Below are 25536 nucleotides of genomic sequence, written 5' to 3' on the forward strand. Positions count from 1 at the left end.
CCATCTCTTACCCAACTGCATACCCATGTAACTTCCTTAACTTTCCTGTCCGCAGTTAAGACTTAATATTTGTGACACTCAGAAAGAGATATCAAGTAAGTTTGCACTTTCAGGATGTTGATTTTATTTGATATGGTATTTTACATGCTCCTGAATATACAATGGATATAAAATCCACATTTGTTTCTCCTAGAAACAAGACACATGAAATGTGCTGAGCTTTGCATAAAATTCATTTGGCCTTCTGACCTGATTTATAGTTGGTTTATCAGGTGGGTCCTTGTGAATAACCATCTGGTAACGTTTATAGACCTGGTAAGACTCCTGAAATGTGGCTTTGAACTGTGAACTTGGTGGAGATGATCTCACCACCCTCACCTTCAGAAGAAGTTAAACACATTTGTTATTACAATATCATGCAATAACTATACGTTTATACATACACAAATATCAGAAGAGAGAGAAATTGTGACTTCCTGAACAAGGGCCCTAACAATTAATATTAGACTCAGCTCAATTCAGGCTACTGAAGTCTTTTATATTTGCACTGAATAACATAAAAGGTCTTCAAACTACAAGTTAAAATAACTAAAATGCTTATAGAAGATCTACACAAAGAGTTTTCAGGAAATAATACCAACAAATGGTATGCAGATCAACTTTTAAAAATATTTTCTTTTTAAAATCTTATTTTGCAGTTTCACACTACACTGTAAAATACTTGAAGGACCCACGCATTTGGAAAACTGGTATTTGTGCTCTTTAGATAAAGACTATGTCTTTATTGCAGTAATCCCAAGGGGATTTCTAGGTATGTTTCAAATTGAAAACGGAAGAGAAAACAGTATTTCCCTATTCGATTACAAGTTAATTATAATAGGAAGTTACCCGTCTTCTCCACCAACATTAACACACACAAAAATAGAAGTATTTAAAAAAAATAAAAATATATATAGTAAAAAATGTTCTTAGTAAAATGATTGCTTCCTAACCAAAAGAATGGTATCACATGAGCAACAGTGCATTTCTTTTCAAGCATATTTAATGACAGTTTCATTCCCAGGAAAACATTAATTTTCCGTATGGTTCTGTTTTCACAAATTCACTGGTACTGATCTATTAAAAGAAACCCAAAATCCACACTTGACAGCCATAGTAAGAAGCACAAAGACAATCTGGGAAAACAGGGCTGGAACCATCCTCCTTTTAATTCTCCCTGCATCTTCTAAACAAAGATGTTCAGACAAAGCCAGCATACTTCTGTTTTACAACTCAGACAACCTGGAGGAGTTAGTGAGAGGGATCAATTTCATGGCTTCTTGTCAGTTATTCAGGGTGAATCTGTCAAGTCATCATCACTACCTCTGAATAACTACCAAAAGAATATGAATTTCCAATACCATCATTGATAATCAGTAACTACAGGTAAATACTTCTATTCAAATGATTTTCCAGCTTCCGAAAAAAGGAAAAAAAAAAAATGGTTTGAGGATTAAAAAATGTTAACAAAAGTCTGAAAGTCTCCCAGATAACTGCCTCCATATTACTAAAAGATTTAACAGCAACCAGTATATTAAGCAAAATTTTCTACCATCACTTTTACAGCTTCCAAAGACATCAACACACATCAATGACATTTATAAAGAGCAGCTATCTTATCTAATTTTATGAACAGTTACTGCTTTCTTGTCAAGATTCATTAGCATAGATTGTTTAAGTATTTATATACTGCAGAACTAAATATTGAATCTCTCCCATCATTCAACACTCAAGTTAATTCAAAGTCTTTCATTTTCAAGTCACACTGTATGAAATCAATTCGAAAGTTATTTTGGTAATTGTACCTGGGCTCTGCTACAATTCACTGCAAGTGCAAGAGTACCCTCTTGTGGTTACACAGAGCTCAGCTGCACCATATATATATATATTTTTATATGCAGTATCACATATATTTCTGGATTTAAACTACAACCATTCCATAAAGTCACAAATACTAACCATCTAAGCATTTCAAAAACTCCTTAACTAGACTTTTCCTTAATTTGTCTCCCAACAGGAGTGAACAAGACATTACCTCTAATTTGTGTTGTGCATCATCAGGTAAAGAAACAAAAACAAAGTCTTCAATGGTTTTAGGTTGGTTTGTCTTAGATTTAGAGTTTTGCAAGAGGAAAACTTGATCATCTGTTTGAAGTTGAGAGCCTCCCAGTGTGCACATCTGGTTCTGAAGGAGTTTCTGCAGTTTTCTTTCTTTCCGTATGTCCTTTGCTTTTCGACACGGTGGCTTGCTCAGATCAGCCCCTTTCCCTACAAGGGCACAGACAAAGAATTAAACACCACATTTTGCAATAAACAAGTAGTTCTTACATAATGACTGAAAAGAAATGGTTAAAACCACCATTAATTGCAGACTGTGATCTGAATGTAACAAGCTAAGTTGCAATTCCTCCTCTACAGCTATTTAATGCAGCACCTTAATATGGAAACACCTTGACCTCTATTACACCCCAAAGTCAAGGATATATTTAAAAACTAAAATGAAAAGACTTCCTGCTAAGATTTTCCTTAAAACATTTTGTCACATCTGCCTCTCAGAAACAAAGAGAAGCTCCTGTTCAATGTATGGTATGACGGTGTACCACATCCAACCAGCTACAGCATCAGCTTGAAATACTAAAAGGAAAAAAGCACAACCACAAAATATTGCAGCCAGATTCACAGAGAATTGTTCAACCACATTAAAAAAAAACAGGTAGCTACACAACAGAATCCTGTAGAAGACACACACCAAAAAAAGCAGCATTTATTTTTTGTCACCTGAATCCTTATACACTATATAGAAATGCTGCCAATGCCAGCAGCATTAGTGCAAATGCTACTAATGTTACGTAGAAGAAGAGGAAAAGGCCACATAAACTTCCATCTTTGTTTAAAATTACATTCAGATTGTCTGGTTTTACTAATTGTTTCACTTTTACCAATTTACCTCCATCTTTAACAGATCAACCATTTATAACGTTCAATTTGTGAAATGTTATTTACTTAAAAGAGAAAGACGAACCTAGAAAACAAATGGATCAGCATGGAAAATAGTACATTGTACTTCAAGAACTTAGCTTTAAAGCAACACAACCAACAACATGCACAAATAAATATTCACGTGGTCCAAAGCCCTCAACGAAGGGGCCAGATTAATTTTATACTTAGGACACTAATGTAAGATAAAAAGTCAAGATAAAAGATTGCCAGTAGTACAAAAATTAATACAGCATTTTCTCCAATTTAAAAAAAAAAAAAAAAAAAAGAGGGCTGGTCCCCATGCTACCCACTAAATGCACTAAAAGTACGGTTACCAAGCAAATAATCTACTTCCAAGCAGCAATTTCCCTAGACAGTATGATTTTAATAGATATTGATTGTAAATCCATAAATTCAAATTTGTGAAACTTACAGAAAGCAAGAAACGTTTTCCTAACACTCTCAGTTCTGCCTGGAACTTGTGCATGATTGTTGGCTATTCCATGTAGTGCCCACAAGGAACTGAACACCATACCTTGCTCCAGAAGCTGTGTAAAAGCTGTACGAATCTGCCTGCACCGCTGGAAACAGTGGTGGAAGAAATAATCAATTTTCAAGAAATACCTGTCTCAGCAACTGCTGTTGCAAGTTCCACACAGAGGGAAAGTTGCACTCAAAACTGCATCAGTGGCCAACTAATGTGATATAAAATAATTCTGCATCTTTTATTACTTTTTAGTGTAGTGGTGAGTTGAAGACAAAAAAAAAGAAGTCATAATACTACAAGTTTCAAGAAGAGATGAAGAGTGGAAAAAACTACTCCAATGTAGTCATATATCTTGCACAGAACCAAGACTGTAACAAATATTATGCCAAATTGCTGAAAAAGTCTTTTACACCATTAGCTTTCTCCAGAAATCCATGTATTTACAAGAGACACGGGCAACTTCTGAAAGACTTACTTTTTCAAAAGAGAAAATACCCTGAACAGTGGGGTGCTTTTTTTGCAGCATTAGGAAGAAGGCACATTTCCGATTCTATTTATAAGAAGTAAAGAAGAATCCAACCCCAGACTAACTACAGCTTATCCCATTTTACTCTCTTGAAGGCCTGAAAATGATATGGAAATTGTTTTTTTCCAGAACTCCTATGAAAACACAGTTAGAGCTTTCTTTCCTCCTCCTTACCAATAACTTATTAGCTAAAACTAACATCTTTCTTGTCCTCCACCCGCTTCAAACCTTCCCATGGACAATGAGAGCAGTGGTATCCTTCTGCAAACTGGAAATGGTGAGAGCACTGGTATTTTAAAAGCTCAGTGATGCATTTAGACTCACTTCACCTGCAAAGAATTGCAGTTCTCAGACTTGCTGCCTGCATCTTTCTTTACCAATAGATACATCATAGAAATTGGCAAAATATGTTATATAGGGATAAACTTTTAAGGATCAGTAAAGCTGTAAACTATCCTTTTTAATGTGCATACCGTACAGAATTTACAGAGTTTGTAAGTGCACTCCCGGGGCAAGTTAGCAGCGAGCTCTTCATGGCTCACCCTGAAAAGTCCCAGTCTGGTTTCTCCACATAGACTCCATGTCAACTGAAATGTTGAGAGAATCTCAGGGACTTAGAAAAGGAGCTAATACCACTTTGGCACTCTTCAGACATCCTACAGTTGCCCTATAGCAGATGTTATGATCAAGTGTTCTTACCTCTCAGCTAAGGTTTCTGAGTATTTGTTTCATTCACACAGCAAAAATTATTCACCAGAAAAGGACAAGTATAATACTATGAGAAAATTACAGATACCATGTGAGCTGTTCATGGGCAAACAAGTCAGAGGAAGAGTTTATTTAAAAGACTCATGATACATGTGAAGAATGACTGTTTCATCTGTATCAGGATCTGTTTCACGTCTCCTATCTTCTATAAGCTGTAAGTTAGCAAGAAAAACTTCTTAAAACAATGAATGTGCATACAGACATAAGCAAACCTTCTTTTCTATCTGAAACTGTGCAGAAACAGCCCATTATTCCTATAGGACAATGACCTGTTTTGTTTATAAAGGACTAAAAATGCAATTAAACAATCTTATTATGGAATACGTCTACATTTTCCAAGATGAAAACTAAACATCTTTCTATCTGGAAAGTTTTAAACTGAATTTGACCTGTGACACCACCTACCCTTAAAAAAAAAAAAAATTAAGGACTTATTAAATAAGCTTTCTGATGCATTTATTATTCAATTTTCTATTTGATTTAAAGCCTCCAGAAAGAAAGAATCACAGTAATGCATATTTCTCCTCTATAAAAGTAAATCCCCATTTACTGAAATAAAATACAATGTTTCAGACTTTATCTGCATTTCCACAGTTTCAAAGTTTTACCCAATGTTATTTTTAACATAACCAAAGACCTTTTTCAAAAGTATCTTACCTTTTTCAAAACAATGGCATGTTCACACTAATAATTTACCCAAGTCTGCCATCTGCTGTCAATATCCACTTAGTTTGTTTCCAAAATGAAGTTTACGTAACCCAAAGTTTGTCATCAATTATCTTCAAAACAAGATCTTAACAAATAAATATCTTAACAAAAATAAACATGAGGTTTTTGAAAGTTTGCACAACAAAAAAAGTTATATAAACTATATAAGGACTATAAAAGTTTTGACTGCATTTTATAAAATCAAAATCTAAAATACAGTGTTAACAATTCTGGAATAGTTTTCCAGGAACATGTAATAGTACTGTTTCTATGCAGCACTACTTTTTTTCTGAAAACTTTCCTTTTTGTTTAGATGCAAATTGCTTGTTAAGCTGGTGAAAAACCTAACCCAATTGGAATGAGTGTTCCTTAAAGGAAAAAAATCATTTTACTTGAAATTAGCTAGCCTACAGAAGGAGACAAAAATCTTTGTGAAGGAAAAAGTACTTTGAATTCTCATAAATACTGGCACAACATGTAACAAGCGAGGGAAATTAGGAATTAGTATGACATCCCAACACACACAGAAGTTCTAAAGCATCTGGTCTCCACTAGGATTTTAACTAACATTACCCACCATGTATTGGCTACCTGCAATTCACAAAATACCCTTTATTTTTCTGAACAGGCCATTGTAGAGGTTATGCAAAACTGGAAACATGATCTGTAAGACAAGGCTGCCCCACCTGCAACCTCTGGGCCACAAAGGCCTGTCAGCAATTCTACCTTTGCCAGTGCAGGCTGCAGGTTAAATGAATTATTCTGGCAATAATCCATCCTCCCCTTACCATCCTCCTCCCAGAAAACACCCACGTCCCACAAGAACGCAGCCAGGACACAAGATAAGCTGTAAGAGCAGCACTCTGCAGGCACATCCTGGTAGCAGAGTTTTCCAACATTTCTTTTTCCCCTCGGGGACCCTCGAGGCCTCCTCTGCATGATCACACCCCGCAGAGGCTCACCTACCAGCTGTGACACACAATCTCCCCTCTCACAACAAGCTACGTGAAAAGCTTACCACCCCTGCAAGCAGATGGGAAATTCCAGGCTCTCGTGCCACACCAAGGGGTACCATATCAGCTATCACACGAAAAAGATTACAGTCAGATGACTGACAATGAGATCATCCTTTTTAGTGTAAAGATTTCATATTCAAATGCAACTCAAAGGCAGCATTTCAGAAATCTTTACAATTATGATACAAAAGCTTGACTGAGGGATAACTTCCATATCGAAAAGAGTGACCATACTATTAAAATTGGTATTATACTTAAAAATATATTATATTAAAAATGCCACCCATATTCCATGTACTTTCACACAAAACTGTAGAAATGTATAAGCATTTACCTTCAATTTTTGGCACATAAAAGGTATAGCATTGTATAAATGCATCAGAACTAAAATGAGGGAGATTGCCTTACTTCTTGTACATACTTACTGCACTTCCTTAGAGAAATGTAAAATTGAGTTCACAGCAAGACAAAAATGAGAAATTACTACATCATTTCACATCCTCTCGTGACACTGCTTTTCTAAGCTAAAGGTAGTCAAAAATCTAAAACAAGGAAAAGCTCCCAAACAGATTAAAAAGCTCACCTAGAAAATGTCATTCTTTATAGAGGACCAGAAGAATCTCTACTTTTTTTTTTTAAATCAGCAGAAAACTATACAGCTTTCTTTAAGCCTACAAAATAACAACACAACGGTATACTGAAAGTATTTCCAATGCCAGTTAGATCTGTGGCAAACAGTCTATGAGTGTAAGAAATTTAGCCTTAAACCAGTTATTCGTAGGTCTGTATTCACAGGGTGTAAACAACACAATTTGTACTACAACAAAATGACCTGCAGAAAGGAAGAAATGTAAAAACAGTAACTCAGGTGTTTTTCTTGGGTCTTAAACCAGTTTCCCACTGCTGCATAAAACAGGTTAAGCCTTAACCTAACTCAGTAACTAGCAGTCCTGCAGCACCACCCAGAGCTGTACCCAGCTCTTAGCCTTGCACAACCAGGGAGTCCAACTCCTTATGGGTCCCTTTCAACTTGAGGTATTCTATGAACCTGAAGGTAGATAAAGTGTGAGTCACCACATCCTACAGAAGAAAGGGAGGGCTGGGTGTACACCTTATTCTGCACACAAAAGTATCCCAGATGGAAACTGGTCCCTGTGTCTGATGAGATTCAGTCACCTTGATCTATCTGACTAATCTAAATAGCTTACAGAAAACTATCAGCTGTTGATACATATTTTCAATATCTAAAAAAAAAAAAAAAAAAAAAAAAAAAAAATAGTAACAAAAATCAATGCAACTTTCAGGAAAACTAAAACTTTTCAGGAAAAACTAAGAAAACAAGTAACATGCAGCACCTCTCAATTTATACACTATAATTTCATAAAATGAGTATAGGAAATAAAAAGAAACAATTATTGATTTACTAGGCAAGATAAAAAGAAAAACTTCAACAGGCGAAATCATGACAGTATATTCCAATTACTACCAAAAATTTGACTACCTGGTTTTGGTGGCGCATGAACAATTTTAGTTGAACGCGACGGTTCTCCAGGGACTGGTGTGTCTTTATCTGTACATATCTGAGGACAACCCGATTCCACCTTCTGCACATTCACCTCTTCTTTTGTTTCTCCTGTGTTCTTCTCTTCACTCTCCACCCTCTCTGTGTGATCCTCGCTCAGAGGAGTCAGTTCAGACTGACTGATGTGAGATTCACCTTTGTATGCAAAATCGCAGGCGACCGCATCCTCTATGTGGGAATCCATAGGCTCATCTGTCAGTAATTAAAAACTGCACGAATTAATTTGTCTCTGTATAACCACAGCTCATACCCTGCACTATTAACATTAATATTACATGAACTCATTTCCAATGACTGTTTTCCCACAGACCGAGTGACTGTTTGCAATAGTCTGGAACCAGAAAGCTTGCTTTATGACACGGAACTACTGGCACCAACTCACCTATGAGAACAGTTTTATTTTCTCCACTAAAACGGGGCAGCCAACTCATCTCATGCCATAACTTCAAACAAACAGTAACAACAAAAAAGATCCAAAAAACTTAACACAGACACACACAACAGGAAAATTATAACGATTCAAAACCGACACAAATTCTACCATGACTGAGAACAGCTGGTTTTGGTGCTGGATAAACGGGGTGTGACGGCTCAGTCACCTGAAGAAAAACCCTCCTTTCCCTGTTTGCTCTTCCTCTTCTCTTAGTCCTCTCCAGATTATCACTTTTATGACAGAGGTAAAACACGGTCTAATTCTCTATGGCACTCAGCTAGAAAGTAAGTACATGCCCAGAGATGAAAAAGAAAATAAGCTGGTCTGTGCAAAAAGTAAGGAAACATATTCTTCAGCAAAGCAACTCAGCTGCACAATTCGGTGTCTGGGCTACACCTTGATTCAAAACACTCTGGAAAGACACAACCTACCCACACCTTTATAAAGGGGTCTATATACAAAAATCAAAAGCATATTAGCCATTTGATCACTCAAACAGGTACCTGATCCTCCTTTCAAACACCAGCCCTGCTTTACAAAGACTAAGAATTCCTTACCTTCGCTCGCTGCTTTTGAAACATCTCCTTTGGAAATAAATTTCAACATTTTCTTCAGAACTTTCTTGTGAGATTTGGAAGGCTGGAAGCGCAAAGCCTGGCACCTTAAAAAGAAAAAATTATGACCACTTCTTTTGTGAGAGATTATTTCAGCAAAAAACGTTAAGGAACCACTTAAAAACATTACACTCTATATGTACTTACTAATCAGTTAAGTTTCTCTGTATTAAGTGGTCAAATATTTTATCAACACTTTATGGTGTAGTTGAGAATTATCAATGTTAGGTTAATGGTTGGACTAGGTGATCTTCAAGGTCTTTTCCAACCTAGATGATTCTGTAAATTAAATTATGTTGCCTTGTACTGCATAATATCATACTTTATGGCATGTTTTGCATGTATATCACTGTAATCACTAAAATACACCATGGTGACCTCAAGCACTGCATAAAAAAGCTTCCCTAGGAGGTTGATACACTAGAATTTTTCACTTATCCATCTTATAAATACAGCACTGATACTTACTACTAATGCTGGAAAAGTGTATCTAGAATTATTCACACCTAATCAACTGACAGCCTCTCTTATTTAGGCTACTAAAGCAGTGTTTGTGGCATACAGACATACTGGGTCACCTGCAAGCAGTGAGCAAGAGAGCAATCATAGGAGTCTTGCTTTGGATTGCAACCCAGAGGCAAAAGGCAGGGGTATACACTTAGATTGCTTACAGGAGAAAGTCACAGAGTTGCTGACGTGCCTATGCACAAATCCAACAGCGTACATTTAGCATTCAAAGCATCATTAAAAGCAGATAAACTTTTCAAGTGTTATGTATTTAAAGCACTAAACGCAAATGTGTTACTGTCAAATAATTCACCGTAGTAGATTTTGAGTTTCTTACCTTATTGTGTACTGAGGACAACATGTCTGATTCATGATAGGCTTGTAGACACATTTTCCACTTCTAAAAATAATAATAGATATGTATTGATTTTTTGTTGCTTATACTACAAAATAAATGGAAAACCAATCTTTAAAACACCAAAATATTACATGATGAGTAACAAAAACCGAGCAAGTTCTTCAGCTTCTTGCTGCTATACTAAACTACTATCCTTCTAAAACAACTTATTACTTTCCTGGTCCACAGCGTTACAAAAAGTTGCAGAGCATTGGATAAATAGTTCTATTTCAATTACTGACAGAAACTTGTTAACTGTTGTGGTGGGTTGACCTTGGCTGGATGCCAGGTGCCCACTATCAGTCTATCAGTCCCGCTCCTCAGCTGGACAGGGGAGAGAGAATATAAGGAAAGGCTCATGGGTCAAGGTAAGGACAGCTTAACAAAGCAAAAGCAAAGGAAAACAGAAGATTTTATTCTCTACTTCCCATCAGCAGGCGATGTCCAGCCTCTTCCCAGGAAGCAGGGCTTCAGAAAGCGTAGCAGTTGCTCCAGAAGATAAAGGTAAATAACAAATCCCCCCCCACTTTCTCCTGCTTTCTCTCAGCTCTTATTGCTGCTATGGACTATCCCTTTGGTCAGTCGGGGTCAGCTGTCCTGGCTCTGTCCCCTCCCCAGATCTTGCCCACCCCCCAGCCTACTGGTGGGGGGGATGCTGGAGAGAGCCCTGGTGCTGTGCCAGCACTGCTCAGGAGCAGCCAACACACCAGTGCGGTGCCTTACCAACACCTTTGTAGCCACCAAGACACAGCACAGCACTACGGGGGCTGCTGTGGGGGAAATTAACTCCATCTCCGCTGTTTTCACAGACCTAAATTTAAAATCTGGATTCTAAATTGTATCTAAACTGGCAACACAGCTTTGTATTTTCTTTTTAAATTTACCTTCGCCATCCTCTGTCTATCAGATCCTGGTAATCTTGAACTGTCATTGAATGTGCCCACATACCTGGAATAAGCAATACAGTAACACACTTAACTGACCACAATTATGCTTTAAAACACAAAGTTCTACAGAAAACTGACCACAGTTATGCTTTAAAATACAAGTTCTACAGAAATATTACTGTAAATCTGAGGAACTAACAGGAACTTTCAAATAGATGTCTTTCAAGGATTTGGCATATTCATAAATCACCAATTTCAACATGCACATTAAGTGTAAAAAATCCCAAACCAGCATAATTCTTGGGATGCAATCAACTGCATCACTCTGACGGTACACGTTAAAAGTTTACCTCTCCATGTGCTATTTTTCCCAAAAATACACCAACAAAATAACGAAAAATTGCTCCTTAATTTTGTTAAAGTCAGTCGGAAGCACTGGGCCAGAAGATGTTTTCCAAGCAGCGCTGAAGCTGACACAGACCATTCCCGGGGACTCCTCAGAGAGCAGCTGCCCGGGTGGCCGCCGAGCTGAGCGGAGCTCGGGGACTGTCACCTCTTCACCGGGCAAAAGAATACAGTCCGCTTCCCGTTAGACTGGCCTAAGGAAAACTTGTCTAACCACAGCTTTAGAGCCATCGAGCCTCGCCAGGCAGACACACTCTTATGGAGGGGTTAAGCCGAGCTGTCGCTGGAGGGTCAGGCAGGGCAGCTGCACCTCAGAAGTAACGCTGTTCCCGCACAACGCTTTGGGCGAGATCTTAACTAAACCCTTAGTTAGGGTCAATTAAAACATCTTTTACAAAGCTTTCCCGTTATTTTTGATGGTTTGCCCTTAAAGCACTCCTGTAAAACTAGACCATGGGGGAGGTTTTCCGGTGAGACCGCGGCCTCCAGCGGCCCCGGCTCGCCCCGCACCGGCCCCGGCTCGCCCCGCTGCAAGCCCCGAGCAAAGTGCCCAGGGGTTCGGGGCACTCTCCGGAGGGCAGGCCAGCCGCGGCTGCCAAACCGCCGCCTTCCCCCGCCGCTCGCAGGCCTCCCTCAGCGCCGCAGCCTCCAGCCGCCCCCTTCTCCGGCAGCCCCGGCGCGGCGCGGCCCGGCCCGCCCGCGGTTGCCCTCCGAGCCCGCCCTGCCCCCGGGCCGCACCATGGGAGAGGTTGCCGGTCTCGTTTTTGCAGTAGCCGCAGCGGTAGCCATCCTCTCCGCCGAAGTACTCGACGATGCTCGGGGAGCTGCCGGCCGCCGCCATGTCCGCCGGTGACCGGGCTCAGGACAGCTCCCTGCCCGCCGCCCCGCACCGCACCCCGGCACGCCCGGAAACGGCCGCCGCCGCCGCCATCTTTGCTACGGGCAGAGTGCGGGCAGCGCGCACAGGAAACGCCGCTCCCGCCATGTTTAGCACGGGCGGCCGCGGCTTCCCCACACGCCCCCGGCGGGCTGCCCCCATCTTTAGTGAGGGCGGCCGCGCTCCCCCCGCCCCCGGGCGCCACAGCAGCCCCGGCCCGGCCTTCCTCCTCCCGCTTACCGGCGGAGACCTTGCCCCGCTCCGAGGCGCAGTAGCCGCAGCGGTAGCCCTCCTTCCAGCCCTTGTACTCCACCACGGCGGCAGGCATGGCGCCCGGCCGCCCCGCTCGCTGCAGCATCGCCGCCCGCAGCGCCCCGCCCGGACGAAGCGGGGTGGAGGCTGCCGCCTCCGGAGGGGCAGTGCTGGGCCCCGGCCGGGCCTCTCCGCCCGCAGTGGCGGTGTGTAATGACCAAAGATGATCAAACGATGTTTTGGCATACCCTCAGCGCCGGATCACACTTCATCAACCCCCCCAGAAACATGCTGGCCTGGGAGCTACTCGGGTGCTGGATCAGAAACCCTGCCTCACGATAAAAGGAAGGGAGAAACCCTAAAAACCCTAAAAAACCAATGGTCCTCCAAAGAGCATCTTCTGGAAATACAGCTAGACTTTAATTATTCTGAAGAAAATAACACCATGGCCTAAAACAGGGGTCCTGCTCAACTTACAACACCAAATACACATGAGGGACTTTGGGGTGTAGGGGAAAAGACAGAAAGGATATGTTTTTATCTGTAATTAAGACCAAATTTCCAAATTCAGACCTTGATTTCCAGAAGAGTAAAAACTGAAAGACTATCAATTTCTCCTCCAGCAGCCAAGATCATCTAGATAACAAGATTATCACAGCAGAGATGGTTAACCATGCCACTTGCAGGTTGCTATTCAGGAGAGGCAAGGGATAAAAGAAGGGGGATAGCATTTCCTTTTTGTGAAAGCTTTTAAGTGGCAGTAAACCTTACATAAAGTAGTAAACTAAGCCACAATAAATAACAAGTATATGGTAATAACCCTGTGACAAGTATAAACAAGGCAGCTTTCATGATGTTCCGATAAAAATAAATTTAATTTTACAATATATACATATAAAATATTATCTGAAGGAAACATTTAAAAATATTTTCTTTAAGGCACCTAGGAGGAAAGAAAAAAAAAAAAAGACAATGACAATATTAAGATTTGCAACTTACCAAACAACTGTAACAATTAAAGAGTTCAATCCTATCGTTTAACGGATTTTAGAGGGAATGAGACTGTCTTCCCTTCCTGCTTCCCTAAGTCTTTCTTCAGACTATTAACAACATAAGCTGTCAGTAGGTTAAAATAGTAGAAAAAATAAACTATGATTCTTCATAGCATTGCATTCCAAGTACAAGTATAGAGTTCCAAAAATTAACTCAAGTATAGCACTTAACTGACCCATCAAATGTAAAAATAAATGTTTTTTTTCAGTTAATTACCATATAGAAAACTAGATTACATATTTTTTTTCCACAAAGAGATCAAGAATATAGAAGTGTCCCAGATGTTATACAGTTACAAATGTAGAAGAACTATAAGCAGGCTAAATAATAAGTAGTTTTCCTGCAGTTCTTCCACATGCATGAGGAACTCATGCACTGTATCCTTATTTAGCTGTGATTTATTAAAAGAACTTACGTGAAGAATTAAGCTATCTCCATTTGATCTTCATTTCTGTGAGAAGGATGGCTAATCATGGGTTCTGTTATTTCATACGTTTCTACAATCTCCTAGTTAGAGATGACAAGAGCATGTAAGTTACAAGAACTGACCCATTTCAAGTTAATTGCAGTTACCCCCAGGTAAGTAATAAAATTTCTCACACTAAAGCACTATTTGAAATTACTAAGTTTCTTCTGCACATTCAGACAAGAGTTGTATGCTAAAAACTACTTTCTGAATAAGATTTATTACAAACAGTGAGGAAATTGTACAGAAAGCTTCCCCTCTAGAAGCAAGTATCATATATAAGGGAAGAAACAAATTGCATACTTATGCAGCCCTCGTATAAAACAGTAAAAGACAAGTCACTGCACAACTTAAAAGCACTTAAACTGACCAGGCTTCAAGAATCAAAGATGAAACTGCTATCCCAATTCTCAGTTTTCTTGCATTTAAAAAGCATTTGTTAGATTTCTGATTGTTCTGGAATCCATAAAATTAAATGTACTGATAATATAATAGAGTAATACCCATGCTCAGCAGAGTACCCAACAGCACAGCTCTCAGATGCATTCTTACATTTAAGAAAAAAAAAAATCAAAAGTATCAAGTGCTATATATTATACCTTCCATTCTTGATGGGACAGAGAAATGACAGCTTGGTTCCGTATTCCAGCACCATGGTCATCCTCCCTGCTTTCGTCTTTTGAAGGCTCTGTTCAAAACACAGTATTTTCATAGACTTCACAAGTGTAAAGTCAGTTTCCTCCAGGAACACAAAATCTTCACCAAAAGCGAATCAATTACACATGCTCCACTAAGCTCACCTCTATCAATAGCCTGTACCATATACTTCTCAACAGATTTCTATAGTCTTACCTCCTAAAAATTTAGGAGCTAGTATTTCTCAGGGTCCCAGAAGGACCTAAGTATTTAATCCTCTATGAAATCCCACCAAAGTCTTAATCCTGTTGATATCCAGTGGGGAAGAAAGCCAAAGACTTCATACACAGGGTGGCATTTCCTTTCCAACTGTTTTGAAGTTACATCACTTCCCAACTCAGATAGACAAAGGAGACTTCTTGCACACAAAAATATCTTTTCTCAGCAAAGCGTAACAATGTTCATATACTTACTAGCAAAGATACCACTTAAAAGGTAATAACTTTTTATTTCTATTAAAAGAATTAATTTTTATAGATTAGCATAATGGCCGTTTTCCATATTTTGATATTTGAAGAGACTCCTTTCAGTTCCTCTCAAATCTCTTTATTCCTTCAATTCACTGTATATCCCCAGATCTCTACTCTTGCAACTAAAAACACACCTAAAACTTTGTGAAGACATAAGATGTAGCTACTTTTCAATGCTGTACAAAACCCAATTATAGTCTTTTAAAGCTAGATTTTACCTATTATTGGCAATTTATCGTCATCCAGCTTTAATCTTGCAAGACCATCCTAAAAGACAGTAGGATTTAAAGTTTCAGAAATTAGAGCTAATTAGGATAATGCACTAAGATTTCATTTTTAATTAATGTATTACATGAACAGGTACATGTACTGATAAAGAATCTTAATTGGCATACCAAAGAAGAAAAAAATATTTAAATATAGCACTTATTCATAAAGAATGTGGCTGATATAGGGCAGTTGGTAACTGCTGGATTATTAAAAAATCTGGTTTATTTAAAAATTATTATTCATTAAATATACTTGTTTTAACCCTTCATAATCACATCACTATTCACTATAAACCTAGTCAATATATATTTGTAAGTTTCTCTCTTTTCCCAAATTAATTTTATTTATTAAACAAACTAGTTTGAATTGTAAATCTACAGATTTGAAAAGAACGTGAAACACTGCACTGACATACTTTCCTACAACCTCAATAACTCCTCTATACGCTACAGCTACTGTTCTATAATCTAAAGTGATGTGAGCTAGAATCCCTTTTTGAAAAGTGTACTGACAGCAAAAAATTTCACTAGTGTTTTGTTGGTAAATTGACTGTAGAAAAAAATCTAATTAACAAAAAAAGTCTATCTACTGTTTTCTTTTTTATTCAGTTACCAAAATACCACAGACTGTTTTAGGATTAGGATTCCTAATATTTAAATCCTGATCTGTCAATATTGAAGCCATAAAAACAATAAAAATCGGTATTTCCAGATAATTCCAATATTTAAAGTAAGATTTCAAGAATGTGCCATGCCTTACCTTTATAATGAAGGAGACATGAAAGATGTTTTCCACAGTGCGTGCAAAAGAGTTTGGATCAATCACAAGATCAAAAAAGGAAATAGGTGTTTCAGCTAGAGATGAAAAAATGAGTTTGTTAAAAAAAAACCCACCACAAAACACATGGTATACACCGAGCAAATACATGTAAACACAAACTTCAGAATGTCAGTACTCCTTTTAAAAGCTCATGAATGTTTATGTCATTTAGTTACAATGCTGATTTCTCAGTCCACTGCAAAAAGTAACAAGTTTTCTAGAGAATATTATTTTCTTCCATCTTTTGCCACATGCATATACATACACAGTGACTATCTGTCTGCCTTCCAAAAAATGGCATGCTCTTGTAAGGGGGAGAGGGTAGGATTTAAAGTTACTTTACAATCAAACAGCAACTGATTAGCGTACATAAAAACAGCCAGTATATATCCTTCAACAAAGACTTCTACTTGCAAACTCCACCTAATTTTGCTTCTATAATTTAACCACTTCTAACTGTAGCAGATTAAAAGTGTTCATTTTCTCGAATTAAATGCTTTAAAAGCTTAATCAAATCATACTTACGATCATTTTTAAAATGAGTTTGCAATAATCCCAAAATCCTCTCTACTTCTTTTTCTGTAGCTTCCTGATGAGACTCCTCCATTTTTTTTAACTGGAAAAAAGAAAGTTACACCTCAACCAACCACTGTTATAAGACAAGAATACGAAAAGGGCCTTTTATGAACACATAACATAAAAGATAAATTTTTCTCTCTATACCACACATGCACGGTTACAGACACGCTTATGCAAACATGAGACAGCTTGCAAAGTGCTTTATGAACTAATTCCCATCTTACAATATCAAGATTAAAGGCCACAGTTTGTATGTTTTGAGCCTATCTACAGGTCTTTGCTTACTTTCCAATAGTTCTGTGGAACCGGGTTAGCCCTAGTGGTACACAGCCTGTGAGGTTACTGAAGAAGTTTATTTATAAGCGCAGAAGGGCAGTTCATTAAGATCTTTTTCCTCAGAAAAGGCACCTAAGATAATGTGTAAGAAACATCATGGCATGAAGTCTGACATGGTCAAAAGACACAATTACTGTGATTTTACAAATTTGTTCATTATCTGTAAAGGAGGTTGCTCCAAACTGTCCTTCAGGTTCTGTAACCAGCAAAGTACCAAATTAATTTTCCAAGTACAGTCTTCAGTAACTTGTTTGCTGTTCCTGTTAGCGAACACTTTGCCTTTGATCACCTTGCAATAAAACAGGCTACAGAAACTTTCACACATAACATGTATCTAACACAGATTAACATGTATGCTGATCAGTGTTTACCCAAGCAAACCACAAAGAGCAGTCATGCACTCCTGGAATCAACTGTTTCCAAACCCCAGCTCCTCTTCTTCCCAGTACAAACTATCAGAATAATTTATATCACTATTTAGAATATTATGAAGTAGGCTGTATTTAAAAAGACATACTCAACATTTTGCCTCTATGTACTGGTATTATCAGCCGGAGGTTCCCTGCAACAACATGGTTTGTTTTGTTAAAGTTTCAAAAGTAAGCCTAAGTATTCTCACAGTTTTGCCTTTCTGCCAGAGCAAGGCAGAAAAAATTGGGAAGCAGAAAGCAGAGAAAATAGTGGTTAAGTCAGCTAATCAATTTGCTGTTGTTTAGTGCAAATGTAATGCAGTTAGACACTTTTAAATAAAAATTGAAAACATGCTAATGGAAAGAAGTCTCTTATTTGTTTCCTTTCAAAGCAGCAAGCATCAGAGCAAATAAACTAACCTGAACTTGAAAAAAATAAATCTTACTCCCTTCCACTGAGTGAAATACTGCAGCCCACACAAAACAAATTAAGAAGCCTAATAACAAACTCTGAAACCTTTAGAGAGGTTTTAAAGTCACGTGCAGTAACTATGCCATAACAAATTGTTAATAAAGTTAAAATTGTTTAAAAAAAACACTTCACAAACCTGAGCAGGCATTGCTCGTATTCCTTCTTCTCCTGTCATCTTTTTCTGCCTCTCAATCCGTTGCTTTGGTACAGGAGGATCAGACTTGAAAGATCCCAACCTAACCAAAATAAAAAGAACATATATATGGAAATATGTTTTACATTATATGCTAAGAAACCTATGTACTGAGAGTTGATCTCCCAATAAAAGTGTAAAGTAATGACTGATATCTAAAAACAAAGCTTCAGAGATTTCTGTAAACAACCATCCCCAAAAATTGCTCCCAATATACATTGACAGCCTCAAACCAGAATTAATCAACAGATGTACAAAATCTGATGCAATTATTCCAACTTTCTTTTTTTAAAAAACAAAAAGTTTTAATCTATTTTTCTTAAAACTAGCTAAGAAATGAAACAGCGTATATGCTTCATATCCTCCAATATCTCAGTTTGAATTTATTACAAACTTTTCTGCCTGAAAAATCTCCACACAATATTTATCTCTTTTTCACGTATAGTTGAGTTTCTGTAAGTTCAGGTTTGCAACAAGGTGGGGTTTTTTAAATAAAAGAAAGCCACAAATTTTTAAGATATAGTCAATCAATAGAACATTCAGTACACTAAGAAAAGTTTCTCATTAAGCAATGTGAGTGTAATATACGTACTAGATTTAGGCACTTTCTTGAAGTGCTTACCTCTCTCCATTGACTATATAAGGAACTTAGGCTCCTAACTTTGGTTGCCTTGAGTCTCCACCAAGTTAAGATGCCTAAAGAGGAGAGTGTGAATTGAGACTCAAATCAAGTTAGTGACCTCCAACTGCTCAATTTCAGAAGTCACAGACCAAACATGGAAAAAAAAAAAAAAAACAAACTAAAAACCCCCTCAGGCCTCAGATAAGAATAGATGGAGTCAGAAATAAGTAGTTGTTTTCCTAAACTGAGAACTACACTTTATTATTTAAAGTTAACACTTTGTGAATATTCACACATTTCCCATCAAAAGCCCATCATTACCTAAGGTGTCAAAATGCAACTAATAGGAAAAAAAAAATAATCTTTCTGGCAGTCAGCTTCGTCTTAAGATCATAAAAATGACTGGAAAAATAAACTTATTGTTTCAAGTTTACAGCTTGAAAGTGCAAACACAAGTTTGAAATATCTCAATTAGCTATCCAACATTAAGTATCAGGTATTGTAGGATCAAATTAGTATATTCAGCGACTTTGTTACAATGACAGTGATATTTAGAGGGGTGGAACATGTGCAAAATCATAGACAACTGAATATTATTTTATCAGTTCTGTCGTTGATAATTCAATTGAACTAGATCCAGCTATTGTAGGCTGATTTTATGAGAGGTTTAAATCAGAGCTTTGCTACAAGCCAGGTGATTAAGGGTCATTTGACAGCAGCTAAAAGGCTCCTACTAAATGGGTTGCCTACCCATAAGGAGAGATGACACTGATTCTACATAAAGCCATTTGCCAGTAATCAGGTGATTTCTTCTAAAGGCAGAGCTAGAAAGCAAGATTCTAAAAGACAACCCATTGACACAGACGTACAAGAAGAACTGCTGGCCTCTTCGTGATAATACAACCATCAGGTAAAAGACAGAGACCCTGACTTCCCATAACTGTCCAGGAATGATTAAGAAGAAAAAAAATTCCTCTATTCATGATTCTGGCTACAGCTTGTACAGAGGGAGTAAGATGAGGGAAGAGTCAGCTTCTAAAGGAAAGAGGATCACTTCTACTGGTTTTGGTCTGAAACAGGTAAATCAAGAATACCCTGCAATCTCTACTAGATACAACTGATATTACTTTCTAGCCAAGCCAAATCAAAATCAGAGGGAGAAATATTACAAAATATTTTGGAGACAAGGAGTTTACTGTACCATATGAACAGAGACCACGCAGAAGTTCTTGTTGACACTCTGTGACCTGAGATTAAACTCTACTCAACCCCAGGGCATTAAAGACAAGAAACAATTAAGGCCATTAGCCTATGCTGCAGTATATACTATTTCCTTAAATAAACTTACATATAGTGAAAAGAAGGTGCTCTTCTGAAGTACTTTTCTGTTTCTTCTCCCAGTTTATGCCAGGCATTACTAGGTAAATATCCAGCTGAAATGCCCTCAGAATCATTGTTATTTTCTTCTACTTCTATGCGATTTATACCCATGAAGGTTAGCTACAAAAGAAAAAAAAAGAAAAGCCGCAATGAAAATTCATTTAGAGAAAGATCGGTAGATACAATACTGGTGAAATACTGTATTATGGTGTTTGTCCTGCTAGATCAATATTTAATATCGCTGCATAACAGCCTTGACTTTCCCGAAGATACTGTGAAAACAGAAAAACATACAGACTTGTGTTCAGCAAGCAATGAAAAAAAGAGCTATAGGAAAATAAAATTGCCTATAATCCAACAGAATTTCAGTGATGTATGAAGTAGCAAAGCATTACTTAAATTGCACTATAAAGCTAAGATGTCTCACAGTTTCTGAGCACCACACACTTCCAGGAAGCTCAGCTCCTCAAACACCATAAAGCAACTTATTTGGCCCAACCCTGCATCCACCAATTCAGACTTCACCAGAAAAAATTTCAATAAAACAAATGAATTTGATGGGTTTTACATTGCAGAGCTCTAGACTTGACCAAAAACTCAGACTCCTTATTAATCTGCTGTAACATAAGAGGAAATTTCGGGGCGGGGGGGGGGGGGGCTGTAACATAAGAGGAAATTTCGGGGCGGGGGGGGGGGGGGCTGTAACATAAGAGGAAATTTCGGGGCGGGGGGGGGGGGGGGGGGGGGGGGGGGGGGAGGAAGCCTGCTTCAGAGCTATTCTGAACTGACTCTTCCACTCAGTCAGAGTACAAAGAGACAAACACGTCAAATCTAAAAGCATTCAAATAATCCAAAGTCCCATTTCATGTCAGTGATGCAGGGCCTTGAGAACTCCATCCAAAAACACATGAAGCAGTGGACAGGATAAAGAAGCTACTTGGCTACTGGGAAACTACAACACAGTGGGTATAAAAAAAAAGTGCACAATACTGACCTAAGAGCACAGACTGAGCTGTGATAAAGCAATGAAGGGAGGATGCCTGCATTTGATGTTAGACTTCCCCCTGTGCATATTGGAAATGCTTAATACACAGTTTAAAATAATTAAACAACACTAACCAGAAAGTTAATTAAAGAAATTCATAGGAAGAGTGTTAAATTCCATCAGAACTGTCATGTATTGCCTGACAACCTGAGGCTTTTATTTTAAAATTCTGTAACAAATAGGACAAACCTCTAGTAAAAATGTCGGCAAATTCCAAGTCTGAGACTTACCAAGTCTTCTGCAAATACTAGTGAATCAAATGCTGCCATCTCAGAGTGCAACTCATTGGCCTTCTCCTTCCCTAGATTTGATGCTAAGACAAGAAACTGGGCATCCAACGCAGCCTCTCGTGCACAGGAAACTGTTACAGAAAAGTTTTAATGAAAATAATATGAAATTGTCAAAAATATAATAATAAAATCTAGCATACAGACTATTCTGGATGTAAAGCTTTGTAAATCATTTTACTGCACATTTTACTCTAACACACTTACATCCATCATCCTTATAGTAATATTTGCATTTTAAAAAAAGCAGAGACAAGGAGATGATGCTGACAAAGGCAAGCATGGAAGAATAACACATCTTAAAGAATAAGATGCATTTTTCATTGACATGTTTTCCATCTTTCCAAGTGAAATAACCCCCTTTACACTAATACCTTTTAGATATACTACTTAAGTGCATTGTTGTACAGAGTCAAGAAACAGCAAGGAGTGTTTCTAAGTGCAAATAAACACTAAAGTAGCGATATTTATTTTCTCATATCAACTTATTCAAACAATTCCTCTTCAACTAAACATATCTGTTTCAAGCTATACTTTAATAATTCTGATAAAGTACTTGGATGTCAACTTCATTCTCTTGCCCTTTTTTGTTTATAAGGCATCATTGCCTCACATTTGGCCAGCTGTCAAGCAAACACCTCTAATAAGGACAACAAAATTTGTTTTACCTCCACTGAACAGTTTGTTGGCTTCTTCTAAAGCTTCTGTCAGTCTGTTGCTTTTTGAACTCAGCATATCCTCACGATTTTCTGGGGGGAAGGGACACAAATGAAATCCTAAATTACTTACATACAGAAGCATCGAGAAACACATACTTAGACCTTAATCAAATCTGGCTGGTTCACAGCCCATCATCTACACAAAAATACAGAATATACTTATAGCACCTCAACTGCAAGATTATGTAGGCTCCATTTTATTAATGCTTATGCATTAAGTCAGTTTGAATAAGAAATTTTCCATTTACTTCAATGGAAAAAGATTTATATGGTTGAAATTATGGTAGCAGATGCCAGATTCCTCTTGGTTCCAGTAAAATACCTCTATTTGTGTTGAAGCAGCTACCATAGTTGTCTGTATGTGATTTGCCTTACCCTTAAGGATTTTCATGAAGTCAACCAACCACCAAAAATACATGCTTGGTGATTTCCAAAGATCGTCACGTCAAACACAGTTATATTTAACAGTCTACATATGATGTAATAAAGCTTTCAGATGTCCAATTCTGAACAGTTACTCACAGCACGGCTTCTAAGGACACACACCCTACTCAATGCACTGACATACCACTGTTGTTTTTCTCCATAAACACAGGCTGGATCATCCCTAAACTGCATTATAACTAACTCTACAAATTTAACAAGTATGCAGAACAGGACCAACACCACATGTTACTAAATGTGGCAGTGCTTACCCAAACAACTATTGCTAGTCTACTGTCCGGTCCTGGCAGATAATGGTACCTGCGGTTACAAATTAAAGCTCGAACACCATGAACGCAAAATTAAAGGCTTCCAGTACACCTCCGGGTCTAAAACTGATCGTTCCCCTGCAGCAATGCAGCCACACACATCCCTCATAGCCTTGCAAATGCTTCCAGGGATGCAAATTTCGCTCTAACTACAGGCCCAAAAAATTCGGCAGCCCAAGGAACTTGCAGTTCCAACAAAAGCTTGAAGCGTCCCTCCAGAAGAAAAAAAAGAAGATCAAGCTACCAACCTGGTTCCTAAACGACTGCCCCGGGACCCACTCGCAGCCCCCATCTCCCGGGGCCAAAGAGGCATCCCCTCCGGCGGAAAGCCCCGGGGCCGGGCACAGGCCGGCAGCCCCCCCCCACTCCCCGCCGCGGGCTGGCCCGCTCCTGAGGGGAGCCGCACCCCGGGCTTACGCTGCACGTTGTAGATGAGCTCCCGGTACTGGTTCCGGATCATCCTCCTGCTGCGCTCATCGCCGGCGCTCGCCCCGCTCTCCGACCGCCTGGCCTGCTCGTCCGCCGCCTCCGGTTCCTCTCCCTCCTCCCGGGAGTCCGGCGGGCGGCGGCGCCTCGGCGCCCGCTGCTTGTGCTGGAGCACGGCGCCGTCTTCCGAGGTGGACGGCAGCGAGAGGCGGCCGCGCTCCGCGCCCGCGTTCCATGAGGAGGAGAAATCATTGCTTCTGCTCGTCTCCGCCATGGCTGCTGGGCGCCCCGGGCCTTCAGGAGCCGCCGCGGAAAAGGCGCGGGAAGCCGCCGCCCCGGGCAGCCACAGCCCCGCAGGAGGCGCCGGGGGCGCGGCGACGCCGTTACCGGTCGCGACGGCGGCCCGGAAGGGCCAAACCAGCGGGGGGGCGGGGGCGGGGCTAGGAGCGCCGCAAGCGGCTCCGGCGCGGGCGCCGCCATCTTCGCTACCCGGGGAGGTCGCTGCCGAGGCGGGGACCCGCAATGCCCGATCCCGATCCCGATCCCGATCCCGATCCCGATCCCGATCCCGATCCCGGTCCCGGTCCCGGTCCCACGGGCGGGGTCACTCCCTGAGGGCACACCCGCCGGCGGGGATCGGCGGCCGCTCTCTGAGGTAACGGCGGCCCCGCGGCAGCCGGGCCTCCCGCCGCCCGCACCCCCCGCGTTGGTTTTCCTTGGCTCGCTCCAAAACCCGTCGCGCCTCTGTAAATCCTTGCGAGTAACCCCGCAAAGTCCGCTCACGCAAGGCGAAGACGTGACTCACCGCCACTCGGATTAAGCAGGTTTTCTGCTTTTGAAAAGTTGAGCAGAAAAGTCCTAGAACGTTCACTTTTATTAAGGAGTGGAAATGTACGGATAAACCTGATGGTAACAAATCTTCCATCTACTTTTTAAGCTTCTCTAACATGAGAGGAGTGGGGGAGGTGAAAACTGGAGGCAAAGGGATGCTGTACTTGCCTGAGTATCTCTAATACCTCTATTTCCATATAAAAGATTGATCACTGAGGGATCTGCTCTGGCAAATGAAGTGACAGATGTATACTTCGAAGCGGAATAGACTCCCAAATTAGTTAATCGTGACCAGTGGTGTTCTACAAAAAGCACCAAAGCTGTGTTAAATGTAAGAATACATATTGTTAATTTACTAGGAAGAAATACATCTTCAGTATTTTGAAATTATCCACAACCAAGCCTTACAAATCTGGAAAATTCAGCAACATTCAAATTGTCATTTCATGATGAGCGTTTTATATTACAGAAAAATTAATGAACAGTTTCTCCTCTCTATTCCTTTCCCAGTGCCAGTATCATTAGTGTTGGGTTTAGTGTAATGATGGATCTGGCCTCTAATTTGGAGCAGTGGGCCAAGTAATGTCCCTCATTGCCCTTATTGTCTCATAGTTCATAAATAGTAGAATTGTTGTAAAAATATCAGTAATTTAGAAATTATGCTGAATGATTATTTCTGACGTCCTGATGATCCTAATTTAAGAGTCGCTTGAAGTAAACTCTTGGTTTATGTTATGTTCAAGGAAGAAACAGAATGACCAGATGTGGGTATCTCTAGGTTTGCTTTATTAACAACTCAGAGTTGGGCCAACACCACGGTGAGGGGTAAATGTCCAAAGGACTCGCATAGTTTATATACTATTTCTAAATCTATTATTTAAATCCAAAGTCTTTGTAAGTTTCCACTCAACCTTTTAGTTCTTGATTCTCATCATTTATTAAAGTTCACTACAATCCCCTGTCTCAGACAAATTCTCTTGTGGTTCCAATCCTAGTTTTAGTTTCAGGGTCATCTTTCGGGTCTTCATCATCTTCTTCATCTTTCTTCCACCAGTTTTCATCTCGCACAATTCCAAGAGAAACTTCAAGATGCTCTAGTAAAAGCTTAGGTAGAGCAAGCAGTTTCTATATCCTAAATTCTCTAAATCTAGCAAAACAGCTGTGTTTAGTCAATTAATCATCCTTTGTTAAAACTGTCTCTATATGATTAGCTTCACTGAGTTTTAAACCAGC

At 39.5% G+C, this 25536-nt stretch overlaps 2 protein-coding genes across 20 annotated transcripts in view; both read right to left on the reverse strand.

Moving 5' to 3' along the window:
• ATE1 (arginyltransferase 1) overlaps positions 1-12587 on the reverse strand; it is an 85692-nt gene extending 73105 nt beyond the window's left edge. For 4 of the 18 annotated variants that reach the window (XM_074907881.1, XM_074907879.1, XM_074907874.1 and 1 more), the window contains exons 1-7: positions 12087-12269; positions 10941-11004; positions 9997-10059; positions 9096-9199; positions 8025-8297; positions 2075-2307; positions 250-378 (exon numbers count right to left, since the gene is read on the reverse strand). In XM_074907881.1, coding sequence (XP_074763982.1) covers positions 250-378; positions 2075-2307; positions 8025-8297; positions 9096-9199; positions 9997-10059; positions 10941-11004; positions 12087-12189 — 969 coding nt within the window. In that variant the 5' untranslated portion in view covers positions 12190-12269. Of the gene's footprint in view, positions 1-249; positions 379-2074; positions 2308-8024; positions 8298-9095; positions 9200-9996; positions 10060-10940; positions 11005-12086; positions 12270-12465 lie in introns of those variants that run through there. The other 14 variants (XM_074907888.1, XM_074907887.1, XM_074907882.1 and 11 more) reach the window with 5 other exon arrangements.
• Positions 12588-13333: 746 nt separating this feature from the next.
• NSMCE4A (NSE4A component of SMC5/6 complex) lies at positions 13334-23864 on the reverse strand. Of its 2 annotated transcripts, XM_074908478.1 has the most exons (11): positions 23464-23864; positions 22244-22324; positions 21519-21649; positions 20212-20363; positions 18185-18284; positions 16777-16867; positions 16192-16286; positions 15381-15429; positions 14596-14684; positions 13946-14037; positions 13334-13420 (listed from the first exon to the last, which is right to left on the reverse strand). In XM_074908478.1, exons 1-10 carry the CDS (start codon positions 23744-23746, stop codon positions 13954-13956), a joined length of 1155 nt encoding a protein of 384 aa, XP_074764579.1. In that variant the 5' UTR covers positions 23747-23864; the 3' UTR covers positions 13334-13420; positions 13946-13953. The 2 variants fall into 2 exon arrangements, 1 of the variants encoding a protein (XP_074764579.1); XR_012633772.1 differs by lacking the exon at positions 15381-15429.
• Between the last annotated feature and the right edge of the window lie 1672 nt (positions 23865-25536).

Source organism: Athene noctua, chromosome 5, assembly GCF_965140245.1.
Source record: "Athene noctua chromosome 5, bAthNoc1.hap1.1, whole genome shotgun sequence".
In the NCBI taxonomy this organism is placed as follows: Eukaryota; Metazoa; Chordata; class Aves; order Strigiformes; family Strigidae; genus Athene; species Athene noctua.

Excerpts from the sequence above, each read along its gene's own strand:
- NSMCE4A (XM_074908478.1), bottom strand. The coding sequence starts at position 23,746 with ATGGCGGAGACGAGCAGAAGCAATGATTTCTCCTCCTCATGGAACGCG. Across the intron at positions 16,868-18,184 it reads TACGAGCAATGCCTGCTCAG|TTAAAAAAAATGGAGGAGTC; the intron begins GTTTGTGAAGTG and ends TCTTTTTTCCAG. Across the intron at positions 14,685-15,380 it reads CGATAAATTGCCAATAATAG|AGCCTTCAAAAGACGAAAGC; the intron begins GTAAAATCTAGC and ends TGTTTTGAACAG.